Source organism: Strongylocentrotus purpuratus, unplaced genomic scaffold (assembly GCF_000002235.5).
Source record: "Strongylocentrotus purpuratus isolate Spur 01 unplaced genomic scaffold, Spur_5.0 spur5_scaffold_7, whole genome shotgun sequence".
Taxonomy (NCBI): domain Eukaryota; kingdom Metazoa; phylum Echinodermata; class Echinoidea; order Camarodonta; family Strongylocentrotidae; genus Strongylocentrotus; species Strongylocentrotus purpuratus.
In genome coordinates this window covers 5,588,547-5,605,578 of record NW_022145613.1, presented here as the reverse complement: position 1 = coordinate 5,605,578, position 17,032 = coordinate 5,588,547, and the positions used below count along the sequence as shown (strand labels likewise).

Here is a 17,032-nt window from a genome sequence, read left to right as displayed (position 1 = left end):
ATATGAACACAGTAAAGATAGAAAGAAAGCAAGATAGAAAGACAGAAAGATAGAAAGAAAGCAAAAAAGAAAAGACGAAAGCATGAAATGAAAGTAGATAGAGAGAAAGGAAGCCAATATTACGTACTAGCTGTGTATAAAATTGGTGTAGGAATGACTTAATTTAAACATACATGTATATGAATATGACGTCAACAGGAAATTATGTCAGGAAATCATTATTTTTTGTACTTTAAATAACGTTAGTTTTCATTTGAAAAGCTACAAGTAATGGGATAACATTATATTCACATCATACATTGATACTGACCAGTGGCGTACGCATGATTTTTTCAAGGGGGGGGGGGTTTTAAAATCGGGTCCAAAATTTCGTAACGACTCAGGAAAATTTGAAAATCGCGCCGGCCAAAAAGTCGCTCAGGGGGGAGGGGGGGGGGGGGGGGGGGGGGGGGGGGGTAAGCGGACACTTTTTTTTTTTTTTTGTCCCAAAAAAATCGCAACGACTCAACCGACCGCTGAATAAGCGGAGGGGGGGGGGGGGGGGGGGGGGGGGGGGGGGGGTAAGAGGACTTTTTTTTTTTTTTTTGGTCTAGAAATTTGAAAATTTGACATTTTGCTCCGTTGGGGGGGGGGTAAGGTCACCTTTCTTAGGTCAGTCATCGGGGTAATTTTTTTTTTTTTTTTTAAATAATAAAAAAAAAAAAAAAAAAAAAAAAAAAATCAAAGGGGGGGGGGGTTTTAGGGATATTTTAGGGGGGTTTACACACATAAAAATATCAAGGGGGGGTTTAACCCCCCAAACACCCCCCCCCCCCCCCCTGCGTACGCGCCTGATACTGACTGTAAATTTACAGTGTTTTTTTAATTTTTATCGTAATTATTCATTTGAAAAGTCAAAGGCATCATAATACAAAGAACGAAGAAACGACGCAAAGTCGAGAAGATGAGTATAACATGAATGAGGCAGGCAGCTAAAATAACCGAAACTAAAAGGCCCTGCATTATTTGGATTCATGCCTCCTTCCATATGTTCATATGCTCTTCAAACGTGTTACGCCATTACACATACATTACTTAAATATTCTATTAGTATGACCTCGAAAATGGAGGAACTTAGGGGTTACCGTACTTAGATCTGAAGAAAACAAATCCCAATTGCAATACGCTCCGAAAAAAAAAACATATACAGAATTACCTAAGGGCCAATGTAAAAAAAAAAAAAAAAAAAGCTGATATTATGGCCGACCGAATTGAAGATAATTACATGGCCAAGCTTGAGAACGAAAAAAAGGAAGAAATATTATATTGGCAAGAAAATCCATGCTTGTATCCGCTTAAGTTCACTATTAACGGTCCTCAGGAGATATTGAGGGTCACGGTGTGAATAAAACATATTAGTGTCGTCTGCAAAGAGAATAAAAGACATTATCTTTTATGCTCTTCAAAAGTTTTACGCCATTACACATAAATTACTTAAGTATTCTATTAGACAAAGTATGAACACAAAAATTAAAGAAATTAGGGGTTACCATTCTTAGATCTGAAGAAACAAATCCCAATTGCAATACGCTCCGAAAAAAAAACATATACAGAATTACCTTAGGTCCAATGTTTAAAAAAAGCTGATATTATTGCCGACTGAAATGAAGATATTTCCATGGCCAAGCTTGAGAACGAAAAATAAGAAGAAATATTATAATGTAAAGAAAGGTCATTATCTTTCAACTCCTAAAAAAAGGATAATTTTGTCTGCATTATTCTAAATACAAATCACTGCAGATCCCACGCCTATTTTGTATTTTCCCAGAGAACGTGCTTTAGACTTCACATCTAAAATGGAATAGTGTAATTGAGTTTGGTGGTGACGCGAACGCTTTTCGTGAACAGTTCCCAGAAACATTCTTGATTCCTTGGGTCTGCATCCCACTGGAGGTAGGGTCGGTTGAAACTCAGCAAGAGGCGAATCAGGTAGGGAAGATCTTCATCCGCAATGTCGTCCATGAACACGAAAAGAACCGCGTCGCGTTTGGCGTGGTTGACGTGTTGCAAGGCAATGCGTAGTTTGGTCAGGAACCAGCTGTCTTTGATCGCACTTTGACTGACGATGAATACAGACTTGTAACTATTGTCAATGACGTGGGCAACAGCATCAAGCCGATACATCCCAAGCGGGAGCATGTCGTCTCCGACCAGGAGCCTGACCTCGGGTTCGCGCTCCTGAATATTCGGCACCAAACTCTCATTGACCCATTCTTCGTCGGCGTCTTCGAAAACGATGTTGATGTCGTATTCGTAATCCCGATCTTCGACTATTTCGCTGTAACCGATGATGCAGAGTTTCAAAAGGAAGCATTTGTAGTTCATCCACCAACGATTGTAGTATAACAAGACCATGATAGCTATTATCATCACAGAAACCACCGATATGCAGGAATATAAGAGAATCTTCGGACCACAGTAGAGGGCGGGCTCGAACTCTTCAAATGGTTTACCTTCAAGTTTTTGAGGAGAAGCACTAGAGCAAATGGTACCATCTAAGAGGACTTCTGCACTGCTGTTTTGTATCCAGTTTCTTAACCAATTATTTTTGCAATTACATGACAGTGCTTTTCTCGACAAATCTAAGGTAGACAAAGAAGGTATAAGTGGACCTAGAGTCTTTTCCGTTATGACATCTATGTTCGTGCTCGACAGGCTAAGCACAGATAGCTTTTTAGTGCGTACAAATAACTGATCGTCTAAACTTGAGATAGGATTTCGACTCAGGTAAAGAGAAAATAAATTACCCTGATCATGAAATATCTCGGGGTGAAGATCTTTTAACGCATTGTCATCCAGGGAAATCAATTGAAGATTAGCAAGGCCTTTGAAAAGGTCTGGATTTAGCCTTGGAAGTGACATGCCTTGAAGGTTTAGTTGCTCTAGGCTGTGAAGACCTTTAAAGCATCCACTTGGCAATTCACTTTGAAGCTGGTTGACACTTAAGTCAAGTTTCTTTAATTTGCGTAGGTCCCGAAATATAGATATGTTACCTTCATTGTCCCATATGTCAGAAATATGAAGATAATTGTTATCAAGCATCAATTCAGACAGTGATGATAGACCAGTGAATGTGTTATGGGGATCAAGTGAGTTGATACCAGAATTACTTAGATCAAGGGTTATCAAGGTTGATATAGTGCCGAACCTCAGAGGACTGATCAGTAAATTGTCTTCCATCTGAAGGACTTCGAGGCTGGCCAGACCATAAAAGGAATCCGGGTGAATGACCCTGATAGAATTGAAATGAAGTGTTAGGTAAATCAAAACCTTCAAACCAACGAACGCTTTCGATGGGATCTCATGCAGGTAATTGTTACCTAAGGACAGTGCCCTAAGCGGTGGTTCCCAAACCCCTGTTTCAGCTGGGGTCTTTAAAGACACAACCCTACAGTTATCAAGGAAAAGCTCTTCAAGTGAAGACAAGTTATTAAAACCCGATGGAGAAATTACTGTTATTTTATTATCGGTCAAATGCAACCTCTCCAGTCTTGTTAAATAATGAAAAACGTTATCAGGGATTGAAGAGATGTTGTTTTCACTCAAGGACAAAGTTTTCAATGCATGTGTTTCCAAAGGAATGAAGATATCAGCAGAAAGACAAGGTAACCTTGTTCTCACTAGAGTTATGTAAGTAACATAAGGAGCTTTTACCGTAGCCTCAAAAATCTCTACAACCCCTTTTTTAAATAAAGGGTTCTCTCGAAATCGGATTCCACTAACATTCATTCCATGCAAACTAAGTGGCTGTATCGATGATATATCATTTGATGAGAAGTCAATGAGATTAATGTTGCTACAAACGTTTAAATTTGTCAAATCACTCTCTCGTATTCGTTTGATATGATTATTACTGAGATCTATTAACATAATGTTACATTCTGTGGCAAAGTGCATCCTGAAATTCGCTGACTTGATAGAGTTCTCTCCAAGGTCAATAAAAGATAGATTTGGTGCCTTCAAGTACAGATCTGGTACATCCGTTAAGTTATTGTCTCTCAGAAATATATCCGTCATGTAAAAGTTTTGACTAAAGAGTTGACTCGGCAGGACAGACAGTCGATTCCCCACTAAATTCACCGACTGCAAGAGATAGAGTTCAAAGAACGCACCTACTTCAATGGCACATATAACGTTATACTTCAGCGATATATCCACAAGATTCTTCAAATGGGCAAAAGATTCGTTGCGGATCTTTTGCAGCAAGTTGTAGGAAAGTGACAAAATCTGGGCGTTCGAAGGAATATCTCCTGGAACTTCTGTGCGACCGCGGTGAGAGCAGTTCACCATCCTTGTTGAGACGTCAACATAGCAGGACGTTCCTTGTCCCGGGTTGGTAGGGTTATGATCGGAGAGACCGTTGTCAGTTCTTCCAGGATCTTCCTTCGCAGCAAGTGATGTTGTCCCTACTATGATGAAGGTCATGTGAATGATGCCGAAGAGAAGTGTACGCGAATGTGATGCCATACTGTCTGCTTGGTATATCTGTGTATGAAAAGGAGCATTTCATATGACATCAGTCATCCATTTCCAATATTGTCAAACCCTTTACTACGTTAATAAAAAAATAGTACACTGACAACAACAGCAACAACAACACAACAGTCCTAATTACAATGGGTAGCCTCAGCAATATTGTTAGCGTTCTACCTGCGGGTCCTGCCAACTATCTCCCAACATTGCCAGGCACCCATTCAATAGACAAAGGTCGAGAGGCAAAACATCTTGTTCAAGAAAGTAAGCATCGAACAAGGATTAAACCCGTGACCATCGTATGACGATCAGAGGCATGCAGTGCTTCCAAGTAATTAGAACAATTAAATATATAAATTTATACTGTCTTTTCCAATCACCAATATACCTACCCACATAACTCTCCTTGTCCAGCCAGTTCAGTGTAACTTACGAAGGATTATAATGGATATGCTGTGATAGCATTGAATGTCAGTTTATGAACGCTCAATAACGAAAGGAGGCACTTGTTATAAGTTGTTAACCGAAACAATAATTTATGAGCAAATTTGCAAGTGAAATCTAATAAAAGGAAAATTTATCGATTATCTGCTTCCTGCTTTGTGGTTTCTTCTTTTACAGCGATGACACAATTCTGTTAATGAGATAATGTAATTACATTGAGTTGCATCACAAAACATCACATCACGAAATATGATATGAAACCTATCATATTACAAAATATGATATGAAACCTATACAAACATGCGTGACTTTTTCTTAGGTGATTGGTACAGTCAAGCACTCGTTTATCCAAGATAACAGATCCCGGATACAAAAGGTATAAGAGGACGCTTACATCGGATGTTCGTAGTCACGCGAAGGTTCTTTAAACAGTTTCTGTATAACCACAGAACAAAGAAACAAATCAAATTAAAAATCTCTTTCGGGCTTCCTAATTTTGTAAAGACTAATCAAGGTTATAAAATGGCAATTATATATTTACCAAATTAGCGGACTGCTTAATCTAGGAGCATGTTTTTAGCTCCCCTTCTTTGTTGATTAAAAAATATATTACATAAAACAATAAATATGGTGAGATAATATTCGTTCTTTTGCAAACATCAATGTATGAGAAAAGACCTTCATTTTCTCCGTCAAGATGGAAAATTCATTAATTAAACACATAATTATTTCCTCCACAGAACTGAAATGCAATCCCTCCCCAGTAATGAGTGCCATAGGAATAGCATCGTTGTGTTTCCTTATCTTTATCAACACTCCGTCACGTGAAGAAATTTTTATCAAATTCTATTCCGTCTGCCGTTTTGGGATGATGCCAATACATGAATATACATGTATATATATAGTACAGAATTATTTAGCCTATGTATAATTTTACAAAATCAGCACTGACCCACAATTTAGAATAATGGAATCACGTGACTTATCTTGGCGCTAAATGATTGATGATCTCTTCCTAGATTTTATGACTTCAAAAGAAGAGTCCTTACATTGCATTTCACTCTAGTTGTACCATTTAGCTAATGCAGATGGATAGGTTATCAATAAACCTGATATGCCTTAATGCAACGTGATAATACGTGCATGTATAAGGATAATACGCCAAGATTCCGCAGTCTAAGATTAATGTTTTCATATTTTTCCTGTACTACAATACACTCTCACGACACATTTTTTTGTTTTCAATGATATTTTATTTTCTCCATTGCTTTTCACAAACAATAACAAAATCAATACATAAAATAATCTGCATGTTAATATTATTATATAGAATATGATTTTACATTCACATCTAAATAATACAAATGAAATTTTACTATTTACATCAAATAAAGCATGAAACATGCATGCATGAAGAAGGCATGAACATAAAAAGACATTTAAGAGAAGAAAAAAAGAAGAAGAAAAAAAAGAAAAAAAAAATACTTACATACACACATACACACACGTGCACAGACACCCACACACACACCCACTTAAAACATGCCTACATTTTGTGGGAATCTCGACCATTATATCAGCCATGTCCATTTCATTGCTTCTATTCGCCTTCCTTATTTTATTTATTCTGCACGAAGCTATTCTAAATTGTCCCACTTTCTAAAATGATATGTGAGTGTACCTCGGTCCCCAGCTAATTTCTTCTCCTCCTTTCTATTTTCTAATAATCTTTTCTTAATCTCTAAATAAGTTGGTGGTTTTTGTCTATTTTTACTATCTATAAATATCATATATTTTATCAAAATTATGATATGATTTAATAACTGTTCCTTCCCTATGTTAAACTCAACTATCCCTACATGGATACCTTTCCAATTTATATTTGTAATTTCTACTAAATTAAATGAATTCCCACACTCTTCCCAAATTGGTTTTATAGTACAGCGGATTAGCTCCCCATATAACGAGAATTGTGCACTTTTTGATAAAAGCATGAAACTTCTAGCATAGTTAGTTTAGACCATAAGATTCATTTTCAGATGTGGAGGGAAGTCAGATTTGACCTCTGATGACCCTGAGAGGTCAAATTCAAAATGGCCGCCAGTCCGCATGGTCTAATGTACAAACACGCTTAACTTTTGAACCAAATAGTCCAGAAAAACATTTAAGGTGTCGTTTCCAACTAAATTGAGGATGCCAATGCATTTGGTAATACTTTTGAGATCGCCAGATTTCGGGGTAACGTTTTGCATTTAGGTCAAGGTTAAGGTCAAAATTGACTAAAAATAGCAAGTTTTCAATGTTTACAACGAAACAAATCCCATTTATTTGTCATTTGTTCGCTCCTATGTTCTCAAATTTCTTTAAGAGTGGTTCCCCTGCAGACCATGATATTCATTTTCAGATGTAGAGCGAAATCAGATTTGACCTCTGATGACCCTGAGAGGTCAAATAAAAAATGGCTGCCAGTCCCGCCTATTCAAAAACACTTAACTTTTGACCAAATAGTCCAGAAAAACGATTAAGGTATCATTTCTAACTAAATTGGGGATGCCAATTCATTTGGTAATACTTTTGGGATCGCCAGAACTCAGGGTTTTTAAATTAGGTCAAGGTCAAGGTCGAAATTGACTATAAATAGCAAGTTTTTAATGTTTACCAAAAAAAACAAAAAACGGAGAGGATCACTTTGTGATCATGTTTGGTGGTCTACACATCGAGATGGCCATGTTGAAGTTGTTGGGAGACTGGTTGGAAGACAGTGGCTGGACAAACGCCATGGTACAGGCCGACATTGCAAGTTCCGGGACAGCAAATTCCTTCATACATGCTAGCCATGTCACCAAGACCCGCCATGCCCACCAGGTCACAGCTGCGAGCCTTTTTACTCTCCTCCAACAAGCTTACATTGACGAATGCACATTAGATGATACTGATGCCATTCAACCAGATAGTCCGCCTTTTGAGGAGTGGTGCGTACGGAGAGCAAAGGCCTGTGTTCACTTTGACTTCTGGCTTAAGACCCTGTCATTAGAGCTTCTGTTGCTGCGGTACATCAGGTCTCTTCGTGAAGGTAACTTCAAGCTGTACGTGGAATCCCTGACGCAGATTATGCCCTGGATGTTCGCCCTAGATCACACGCACTACTCCAGATGGCTTTCCGTACACATCCGTGACATGACAACTCTCGCTGTAAAACACCCAGATGTACTAGCAGAATTCATGTCTGGAAATTTTGTAGTGCACAAAACCAGCAACAAATTTTCTGCCATGGCAATTGACCAGTGTCATGAGCAGAACAACGCAACAGTGAAAGGTTCTGGAGGAGCTATTGGACTTACTGGCAATCCAGGAGCACTCTGACGCTGGATGGTAGCAAGGCCAGAAATTGCCAGGATCACTACAGAATTTGAGGAACAGGCCATAGAGCAAAATAATGGTTCTGCTCACACTGGACAACATCACCATGACCAGCAACCTGGAGTGCAGGCAGCATTCCTGAGGGATGTTACGGCACTTCTGAAAGTACTGGAAGAGATGGGGAATCCATTTCTAGAACAAAGTCAAGACCTGCTAGTCTTTGACACAAGCGACATCATGGACCCCCAAGTGGCTGAAACGGTGAGAAGGATTGAGACCCTCGGTGAGGAGCAGTACACAAAGTTTGTGACAGAAAGGCTAGAGCAGTGTACAACACCTATTACACAAACACTTCCTAAGAACCAGTTGCCACTTTTCAGTCGGCAGCCGGCCAAGGTTATGTCAAAACAGAAGGCACAGCTCGCAGCATTTAAGGGTGATTGTGGTCTATTTTCGAGGCTGTACATCTTGTGTCAGACACGGGATGGAGACATGGACAATTTCTTCTCCCATGAAAACCAGGCAGCCCCGCCAGCTCTGGCAACTGGAGGAAAAATGCGGTTTGGAGTTAAAGCAGATCTACTTCGCTGCCTGGAATCAAATCTGCTCGAAAACAATAGTGCACCTGTGGCCCAAGCAATAATTCTTGATGGTGCAGCTGTGGTTCAAATGCTCAATCCTGGAACATCAAGAACATTTCAAGAGTATGGAGAAAGAGTGTTTGCCCCATACATCTTTGCTCAACTAGAGAAAAGCATCTGCATTGACCTTGTCTGGGATGTATACTTACCTGCTAGCCTGAAAGCCTCAACAAGACAGAAAAGGGGAAAGGGCACCAGGAAAAGGGTGGCTCCTTCTACTGTGCTGCCAAAAAACTGGAAGGACTTCCTCCGAGTCGATGAGAACAAAACTGAATTATATTTGCTTTCCTGTCACGCGAAGCCGTTAATCTTCCTCTACCACAGGACAAGGAACTATACGCAACAGATGGAAGTGGAGTACTCTGTTCTCCTGCTGAGTCACACTTGGCAGGCCTTGCCCCATGCTCGCACGACGAGGCTGTCACTCGTCTACTTTTGCATGTGGCAGATGCTGTGCAAAAAGGGTGCAAAAATTAGGTAACCATACGTACCGTTGATACTGATGTGGTTGTACTTGCCGTGGCTTCATTCAGCAATGCAGCTCCTAATGAGCTGTGGATCGCTTTCGGTGTCGGATCAAGCTTTCGGTACATAGCTGTTCACGAAATGGTTGCCACCATGACTCCGACACAGTGTATGACTCTCCCAGTCTTTCATGCGTTCACCGGTTGTGACACTGTTTCTGCATTCGCTGGCAGAGGAAAGAAGACTGCCTGGGAAACTTGGAAGTCTTTCCCAGAGGTGAATGATGCTTTTAGTGAACTCCTGTGCATGCCAAGTGAGGTCAGTGAAGGATCAATGTTACTGCTAGAGCGATTTGTAGTGCTGATGTACGACCGAACCAGTGAGAGCATAGAAGTGAATGATGCCAGGAAACAGCTCTTCGCACAGAAATCTAGAAACCTTGAGAACATTCCTCCAACCCAGGCAGCCTTTAAGCAGCACATCAAGCGCACTTGCTACCAGGCCAACTGTTGGAACCAGACATTGGCCAAGAATCCAGAGATGCCAGAGCCATCTGACTGGGGCTGGACAAATGAAACAACTGGGTGGCAGCCTCTTTGGACCACTCTCCCGGAGGCATCAAAATCGTGCCATGAATTGATACACTGTCGCTGCAAGAAAGGGTGCACTGGACGTTGCAAATGTGCCAAAGCTGCACTCAAGTGCACTGCACTGTGCTCTTGTTCTGGAGACTGTTAGATTTTGATTTTGTGGACATGCAGTGCTAAATTTATGTGGATAACTATAGCTGTGGTAATGAGCAGGTTCGTATTTGGAATAGCTTTTTTTTTTGTCTTCTGGGCCCAGGTTCATAAAGCTGCTTACCGGTAAGCTAATTTTCGTGCTAACTGTAGCAGACAAATTTGCTCAAGCAGGTTAGCATATAGGTCTCACATATTATCGAGAAAACAAGGTGTCCACCTTGCGCGTTCACAATGGATTTGCATTGTTAAAAAATTCATTTTCCTGCAGTAAGCACCGTTAGGTTTATAGTATGCATTTTCGTGTGCTTATACGGTTAGCAGCGCTATGAAGTAGTAACTCGTACGTAAGCACAATTGGCCGTTAAGCAGCTCTATGAAATTTTGCCCTGGGTAGTCAAAGTGGTGGTACATGTGTCCTTTTTATTTATTTTTTGTAAATAATGACTCCTTTATTGTCAAAATAGAGGCAAAGTTTAAACAACAACAAAAAACAAACAAAAAAAAAAAATCACTTTTTGGGCCTAATTTGACCTTGACCTTGACCTTATTGCAAATCCCTGATTTCAAATGATCTCAAAAGTATTACCAAATGAATTGGCATCCCCAATTTAGTTAGAAATGACACCTCAATCGTTTTTCTAGAGTATTTGGTTCAAAAGTTAAGTGTATTAGAATAGGCGGGACTGGCGGTCATTTTTTATTTGACCTCTCAGGGTCATCAGAGGTCAAATCTGACTTCCCTCCAAATCTGAAAATGAATCTAATGGTCTGCAGGGGAACCACTCTTAAAAAAGATTGAGATCATAGGGGTAAACAAATGACAAATAAATGGGATTTTGTTGTTGTAAACATTCAAAACTCAATTTTGACCTTGACCTTGACCTTAATGCAAAACCCTGAATTCTGGCGATCTCAAAAGTATTACTAAATGATTTGGCATCCCCAATTTAGTTGGAAATGACACCTTGAATGTGTTTTTGGACTATATGGTTAAAAAACTAAGCGTGTCTGTACATTAGACCATGCGGACTGGCGGCCATTTTGAATTTGACCTCTCAGGGTCATCAGAGGTCAAATCTCATTTCCCTCCACATCTGAAAATAAATCTTATGGTGAAAGCTAACTATGCTGGAAGTTTCATGCTTTTATCAAAAAGTGCACAATTTTCTTGCTAAGCCGCTGCACTATTACTTTCTCACAAAGACAAAATAAATGCTCGTAAGTTTCCTCATATTTACCACAAAAAGAACATAAATTACTATTAACCATTTTAAATTTATATAAATGTAATTTGGTATATATAATATTATAAAGCATTTTAAATTGAAATTCTCTAAGCTTACTATTCAATGTGCACTTTCTAAGTCTTAAAAATATTAATTGTATATCTTTTCCATGAATATTAAAAGTCTGTTCTAAATGTCGTTCTGCATATGATTTTTCTACTTTCTTATTTAATAAAAAAGCGTATATAATTTTTGAGGTTATTTGATCTAACATATATACCTTTTCAAACATAATAATATCCATATCCAATTCCCTATCTATATTTGAGTGAGTATTTTTATTTAAAAATTGTTTCCATGTAGACGGGATGCCAAGAAAAATACGTTGTATTTTACTAATTTCTAAACTATTTAAACCTTTTCTTTGAAATTCCTCATTAGATTTTATATTACCTTCCTTATCAACAATATGATGCAACTTATAAACATTTTTGTTAAATAATCCCTCATCGAAATGAACATGACCATCGATAAAAACAAATCTATTATTATAGATAATGTCATTCCTCCTAGAAACACTTTCCTTTAACAAAAATATTCTCGTAGCCATCCAAACATCCAGCATGTCTCTATAAATGGTGAATGGATATTCAGCGAAAATGAACGTAAGGGGCGGGCGATTCCAGATAATCAGATCGTGCAAAATCGTAGATGCCTGTTTCTAATAGTAGCCAAAACATTAATCCTAGCGCAACCTGATGCTCACGGTAATATATTTAAAATATGATGTGGATATTACCCTGTCACCCATAAGTTATTAGATTTTTGTTGTTCTATTGAAGAAGTTTGGTGGCAATATGGTTTACTCTTGATAAGCAAAATTTATATCTTCTCAAAAATATTGATACATCTCTGTGACTCTTTAAAGAAATAAATACATTTATGAGAAGATGTAAACTTTATTCATCAAGAATTAACCATGTAGTCACAATGGTTTTAAGAGATGAAGTAAGAAAGAAATTATTCGGACTTTATTGGCAAAAGTTTAGCTCTCTGGCAGTTTAGCTACATTACGTTCCTACCCCCCCCCCCCCCCCCATTTTCCCCTCCCTCAAAACTCCGCCCATCTCTCTCTCTCGCTCTCTCTCTCTCTCTCTCTTCCTCATCTCATTCCATCTTTTTTTCTCTCTCTCTCTATCATCTCATCTCAACTCTTTTTAACTCTCCTATCCCTCAGTTTTGTATAAACTGAAAAGAGTGTTACGTAACAATGCATTATATAATCATTTCAGCCGTCATCCTTTCAAGTTATTATTATTTAGGTTTCATTTTTTAATATCGTGTAATCTTTGTATTTACATGTAGGTTACATTTAATTTGACTAATACAAAAAAAAAGAATCTAATCCACCCCCCCCCCCCTCTCGCTCGCTCTCGCTCTCTCTCTCTCTCTCTCTCTCTCTCTCTCATCTCTTTCTCTCTCGTCCCCCCCCCCCTCTCTCTCTCTCTCTCTCTCTCTCTCTCTATTTCTGTATTCTCCGCGGTTGTGGTCTGTGAGGGAATGTGAGGGGTTCGGACGTTTTATTATATTGCTAGCTACCTGGGAGTTTGTGGAAGAAGCCCTTTTATTTCAGGCGGAACTTTTTTGTTTTAAAGGGGTAATATAAATTCAAAGTTTGGAGAGTGTCGTAGCTAACGTCTATATATTTTAATGAAATAAAAGACACTTGAATAGGGCATAATCAGCTAATGGTCAGCAAAGACGAAGAGCTCCATAAGGTTATTTCATGTTTATTTAGATATTCGTATTCATTGACAGCGGACCTTCTAACATCAGGTATATTGCATGTTCTGTTTCAAATTGACAAGACTGCTGAGCTACATGTACGAATTATCCACTATACTTCTCGTCCGAAAACCAAGATTGACTAACGCTATACCAGCCGAAGGCTACGCTGTGTCTTGCTTCCAAGATATGGGAGCGTGACAAAATCACGAATCGTATACCAACTCAGTGTGATTCCAAATGTAATTGTTGTGTCTCCAACTAGTCGCAAGCTGTCGAAGCCCACAGTGAGTTACTAGATATAGGAGCATTTATCTTTTGGGGGGAGGGGGTCCGCACTTGAGAGGGCTTCACCCCCAAAAGCCCCCCCCCCCCCCCACCCACTTAACACTCTAGTAGTTTTCGACTGATTAAATGATACATATCTGTTATCAGAGCCATCTATATACATGTCATGACTATATATTGTCGTCGCGTATCGGGACACCATGGTTTTTCTTGTCTTTGTTATACAAATACAAAAAGATATCTCTGTCCATAGACATTATAGACATCAACAAAGGCTAAAAGCAAATACCAACATAATAAATTATAACCAATAACAGATTTGCAGAGAGACATTCTTAGAGGAGAGTGTGTAGCCCCATGTTCTACCAATGTCCTAAAGCCACACACACACCAATCTTTTAATAGAGCACCCTTGTAGAATAAATTTCGTTTGTCTATGTTTTCCCTTTGAAACCACTATGCACGCCTTATCATTTTTTATATTTAAAAAATCTAGCATTTAGCAGCGATGCAGATAAATGGCCTACATAATCAGTCAACCATTTCTATGTTAGCTGTTTTGTTCGTTTGCCTGTATGCTTTTCCTTGATCCAAATAAAATGATACATTTAATCTCCAGTCACATTCCCTCTAACATGATCAAAGGCTCCATATCGGAGACAATAGGGACTTTTAGATTCTGCACGACGAGAACGCGGACTGCCCTTTTAAGGCAATGTGGCGTCACTGCCAATGCCTTAAAAGGACGTCATATTGCCTTAAAAGGGCAGTCCACGTTCTCGTCGTGCAGAATCTAAAAGTCCCTATTAAGCCTACTCACGTACTACCACAGCATTTCAATGTTATGACAATTCTTAAAATTTGCTTGTTCTACTGTAACACTACAGAAATACATTTACTGCTGTACGAGGTTAATTGATATACGTGTTAAACAATACCAATCAAAAATGTGATAAATATATTAAAAGAGTTTATTAGCGCTTAACATTCTAAAAAAGATCGTGCAGACTGAAATTGGTAAATTTACGAGATGATGAAGATGGAAGCGATACATGTATAATAGACCTAGTCCTAATGAGTCAGTCCCCCTCCCACCTACGAAATATCAAAAGACAATCGCCAACGCCCCTCAAAATGGCCAGGAATTAAACCCTTTTCAATATTTCGTAAAATGGTCATGGGTCAACCTTAATCCAGTAAAAGCTTGTTGACGTAGAACAACGAAGGTTCCATCATTGGATGAAAATGAAAGGATAAAGCGACGCATGGATGAGTTTCATGAATGGAATCAACTACCACCCCCGGTAGCCACATACTTGTAGCTGTACGCCATACCCGCTTCGTGATGTTACGTACGACGATCCGTTATTCGCGAAGAAAGTGCAATAATGCGAGGAAGGCATGTACAAGACTCTCTGTAATTCAACGCCAATAGGAAAACTCAGAATGCCAAGATCACATCGGAATTGGACGTATATTTTCGCTATTTTAACAGCTTTGGCAATATCATTAGTCAGTGGACAACGTGAGTTTATTGCATACTTTTATTCCTTGATTTTTGGTTGCATAAAATGAGTTATTTGCTTTTGTATGTGCATAGACGATGGAGCATGAGAAGATAGCAGATAAGAGCAAAACATTACTTACCATTTGAATCATAATTTACATACAGTTGCCTTGGAAACAAGTCTCGTGGTCGCAATATTTTGATTTCCTTTTCCCATAATTCATAATGGTCATAGATTGTTCAAGTTTTATTGTGCTCTTGCAAAGTATTCCAACAATTGATTAAGCATCAAAATGATGATGCTCAAAATTTTATATGATTCATCATTGTGTGTGCACAACCATCATAGCAATTGATAAATTATCATTTATTGATTTATTGAAAGTGTAAATGATAATAATCATCATGTTCACTGATTTATCTACACTTTGAAATGATATAATTAGCATTTTTGTTATGATTATTCTTGTTATTATTATCATTTGTACTGTTTTTATTATTATTATCATTATCATCATCATATCACCATTAGCATCATTAGTATTAAGTATTAGTAGTAGTGGTGATAGTAATGTTTTTATTATTATTATTATTATGATTATTATTACTTCTATTACCGCTGCTACTACCACTTCTACTACTACTACTCCTCTAATTATCATCACCATATCATAATTTCCTATTTCGAAAGCTTGGTACAAATTAAATCGAGAATGATCCAAATAATACATGAAGAAAAGAGACAAGATTTAGATATGTTCTCTACAATATTGCTTTTTCTCTGCAATTGGATTCATTCTAAAACTCGAAGGAATTAAAAGTCATCTTCAACACGAATAAATGAATTAATGATATGTTGCTGATATGCTGATATAGTGATTGCATCAGTAAATAGTAATGAGGCTAGTCATTTATGCAAAAATAAAATGAATGAGTCTCGAAAATTGAGAATAATTTTTGAGCCGTAAATCACTGTTCTAGAGTTTAACAAACCACCAAAGAATGTGATGTAAAGATCTGAAGCTAAAGGGCTTTACATGGTGGTTTGTAATCCTTCTATGCCAGGAGCTAATGGAAACTTGAATAGATCCTTCTGAATGACCCTAAGGTGACATTGAAAAGCCATCTTTGTTCAAGGTCATTGTGACGTCTTCAACCAACAGTGAACACTTTCAAAAGGATATCCTTCTTGAGATTGCCAAGATTTGCTTTTGGTTTAATTCTTTGAAAGCAGTGAATACGGTATTGGCTTTAATTTGACCCCTTCCACCCCTCCCCTTAGACCCCACTTTGTCTTCATAAGGTACAACCTCATTATTAAAATATCGTATTTGTCACAAATGCATCTTGTTTCATGAGATGCAGCTGATGTAGTTAGGGTAATTCCAATCAACATGTAATGTTTATTTTGTGTCATGTAAAATGTAATATAGAATGAGATGAACATAAGATTGATAGTGTTAGTATAAAATAACTACACGAGTTGTGATGCATGTATATGTATATATGTCGTAGCTCTATAGCAGTAGCTAAAAGTATTGAAAAGTAGTAATATAGTTTTAAATTTTTTACCATCACACTGCAATTGCAATGCACACTTGCATTTTACATGGAAGCATTTCGTTAACAACTTTAACACATTTAGTATCTTAATGAATGAAAAGGTTATACTGAAATCGATGAGTATTGTTAAGGACTATTGATTCTCATTCTTTCTTGGAACAAATTTCTACCATTTTTAAATTGAATGTTGCATTTATTATGTTTTTATATAAATTTCTATCTTAAGATATATTAGTAATCATAACCATATGTCTAAAAACATAACTCTTGGAATTCTTAGCCAGATATATCATAGATTCAGATATATATGTCTACATTGTAAGGAGATGAACACACTACATCTGTTACTTTACGAATACAACATATATACAAAAATATGCCTATAATACACGGAGACAGCTTCAATATCAGACGTGAATATAGTCCCAATCTTGAGGAATATATATACTTATACGGCTTCTGTAACGACTGAGAAATAACGATGATCAAAATCAAGAC

General features: G+C 38.0%; 2 protein-coding genes across 2 annotated transcripts in view; one reads left to right on the top strand and one right to left on the bottom strand.

The window, feature by feature from the left end:
• Positions 1–1,720: 1,720 nt before the first annotated feature.
• On the bottom strand, positions 1,721–4,509 carry LOC115919778 (toll-like receptor 3). Its single transcript, XM_030973953.1, has one exon. It carries the CDS (start codon positions 4,504–4,506, stop codon positions 1,831–1,833), a length of 2,676 nt encoding a protein of 891 aa, XP_030829813.1. The 5' UTR covers positions 4,507–4,509; the 3' UTR covers positions 1,721–1,830.
• Positions 4,510–14,794: 10,285 nt separating this feature from the next.
• The window catches only part of LOC100890076 (low-density lipoprotein receptor-related protein 2), a 41,356-nt gene continuing 39,118 nt past the window's right edge, over positions 14,795–17,032 (top strand). The window contains exon 1 of the mRNA XM_030974829.1: positions 14,795–14,989. Coding sequence (XP_030830689.1) covers positions 14,866–14,989 — 124 coding nt within the window. The 5' untranslated portion in view covers positions 14,795–14,865. The remainder of the gene's footprint in view (positions 14,990–17,032) is intronic.

Excerpts from the sequence above, each read along its gene's own strand:
- LOC115919778 (XM_030973953.1), bottom strand. The coding sequence starts at position 4,506 with ATGGCATCACATTCGCGTACACTTCTCTTCGGCATCATTCACATGACC.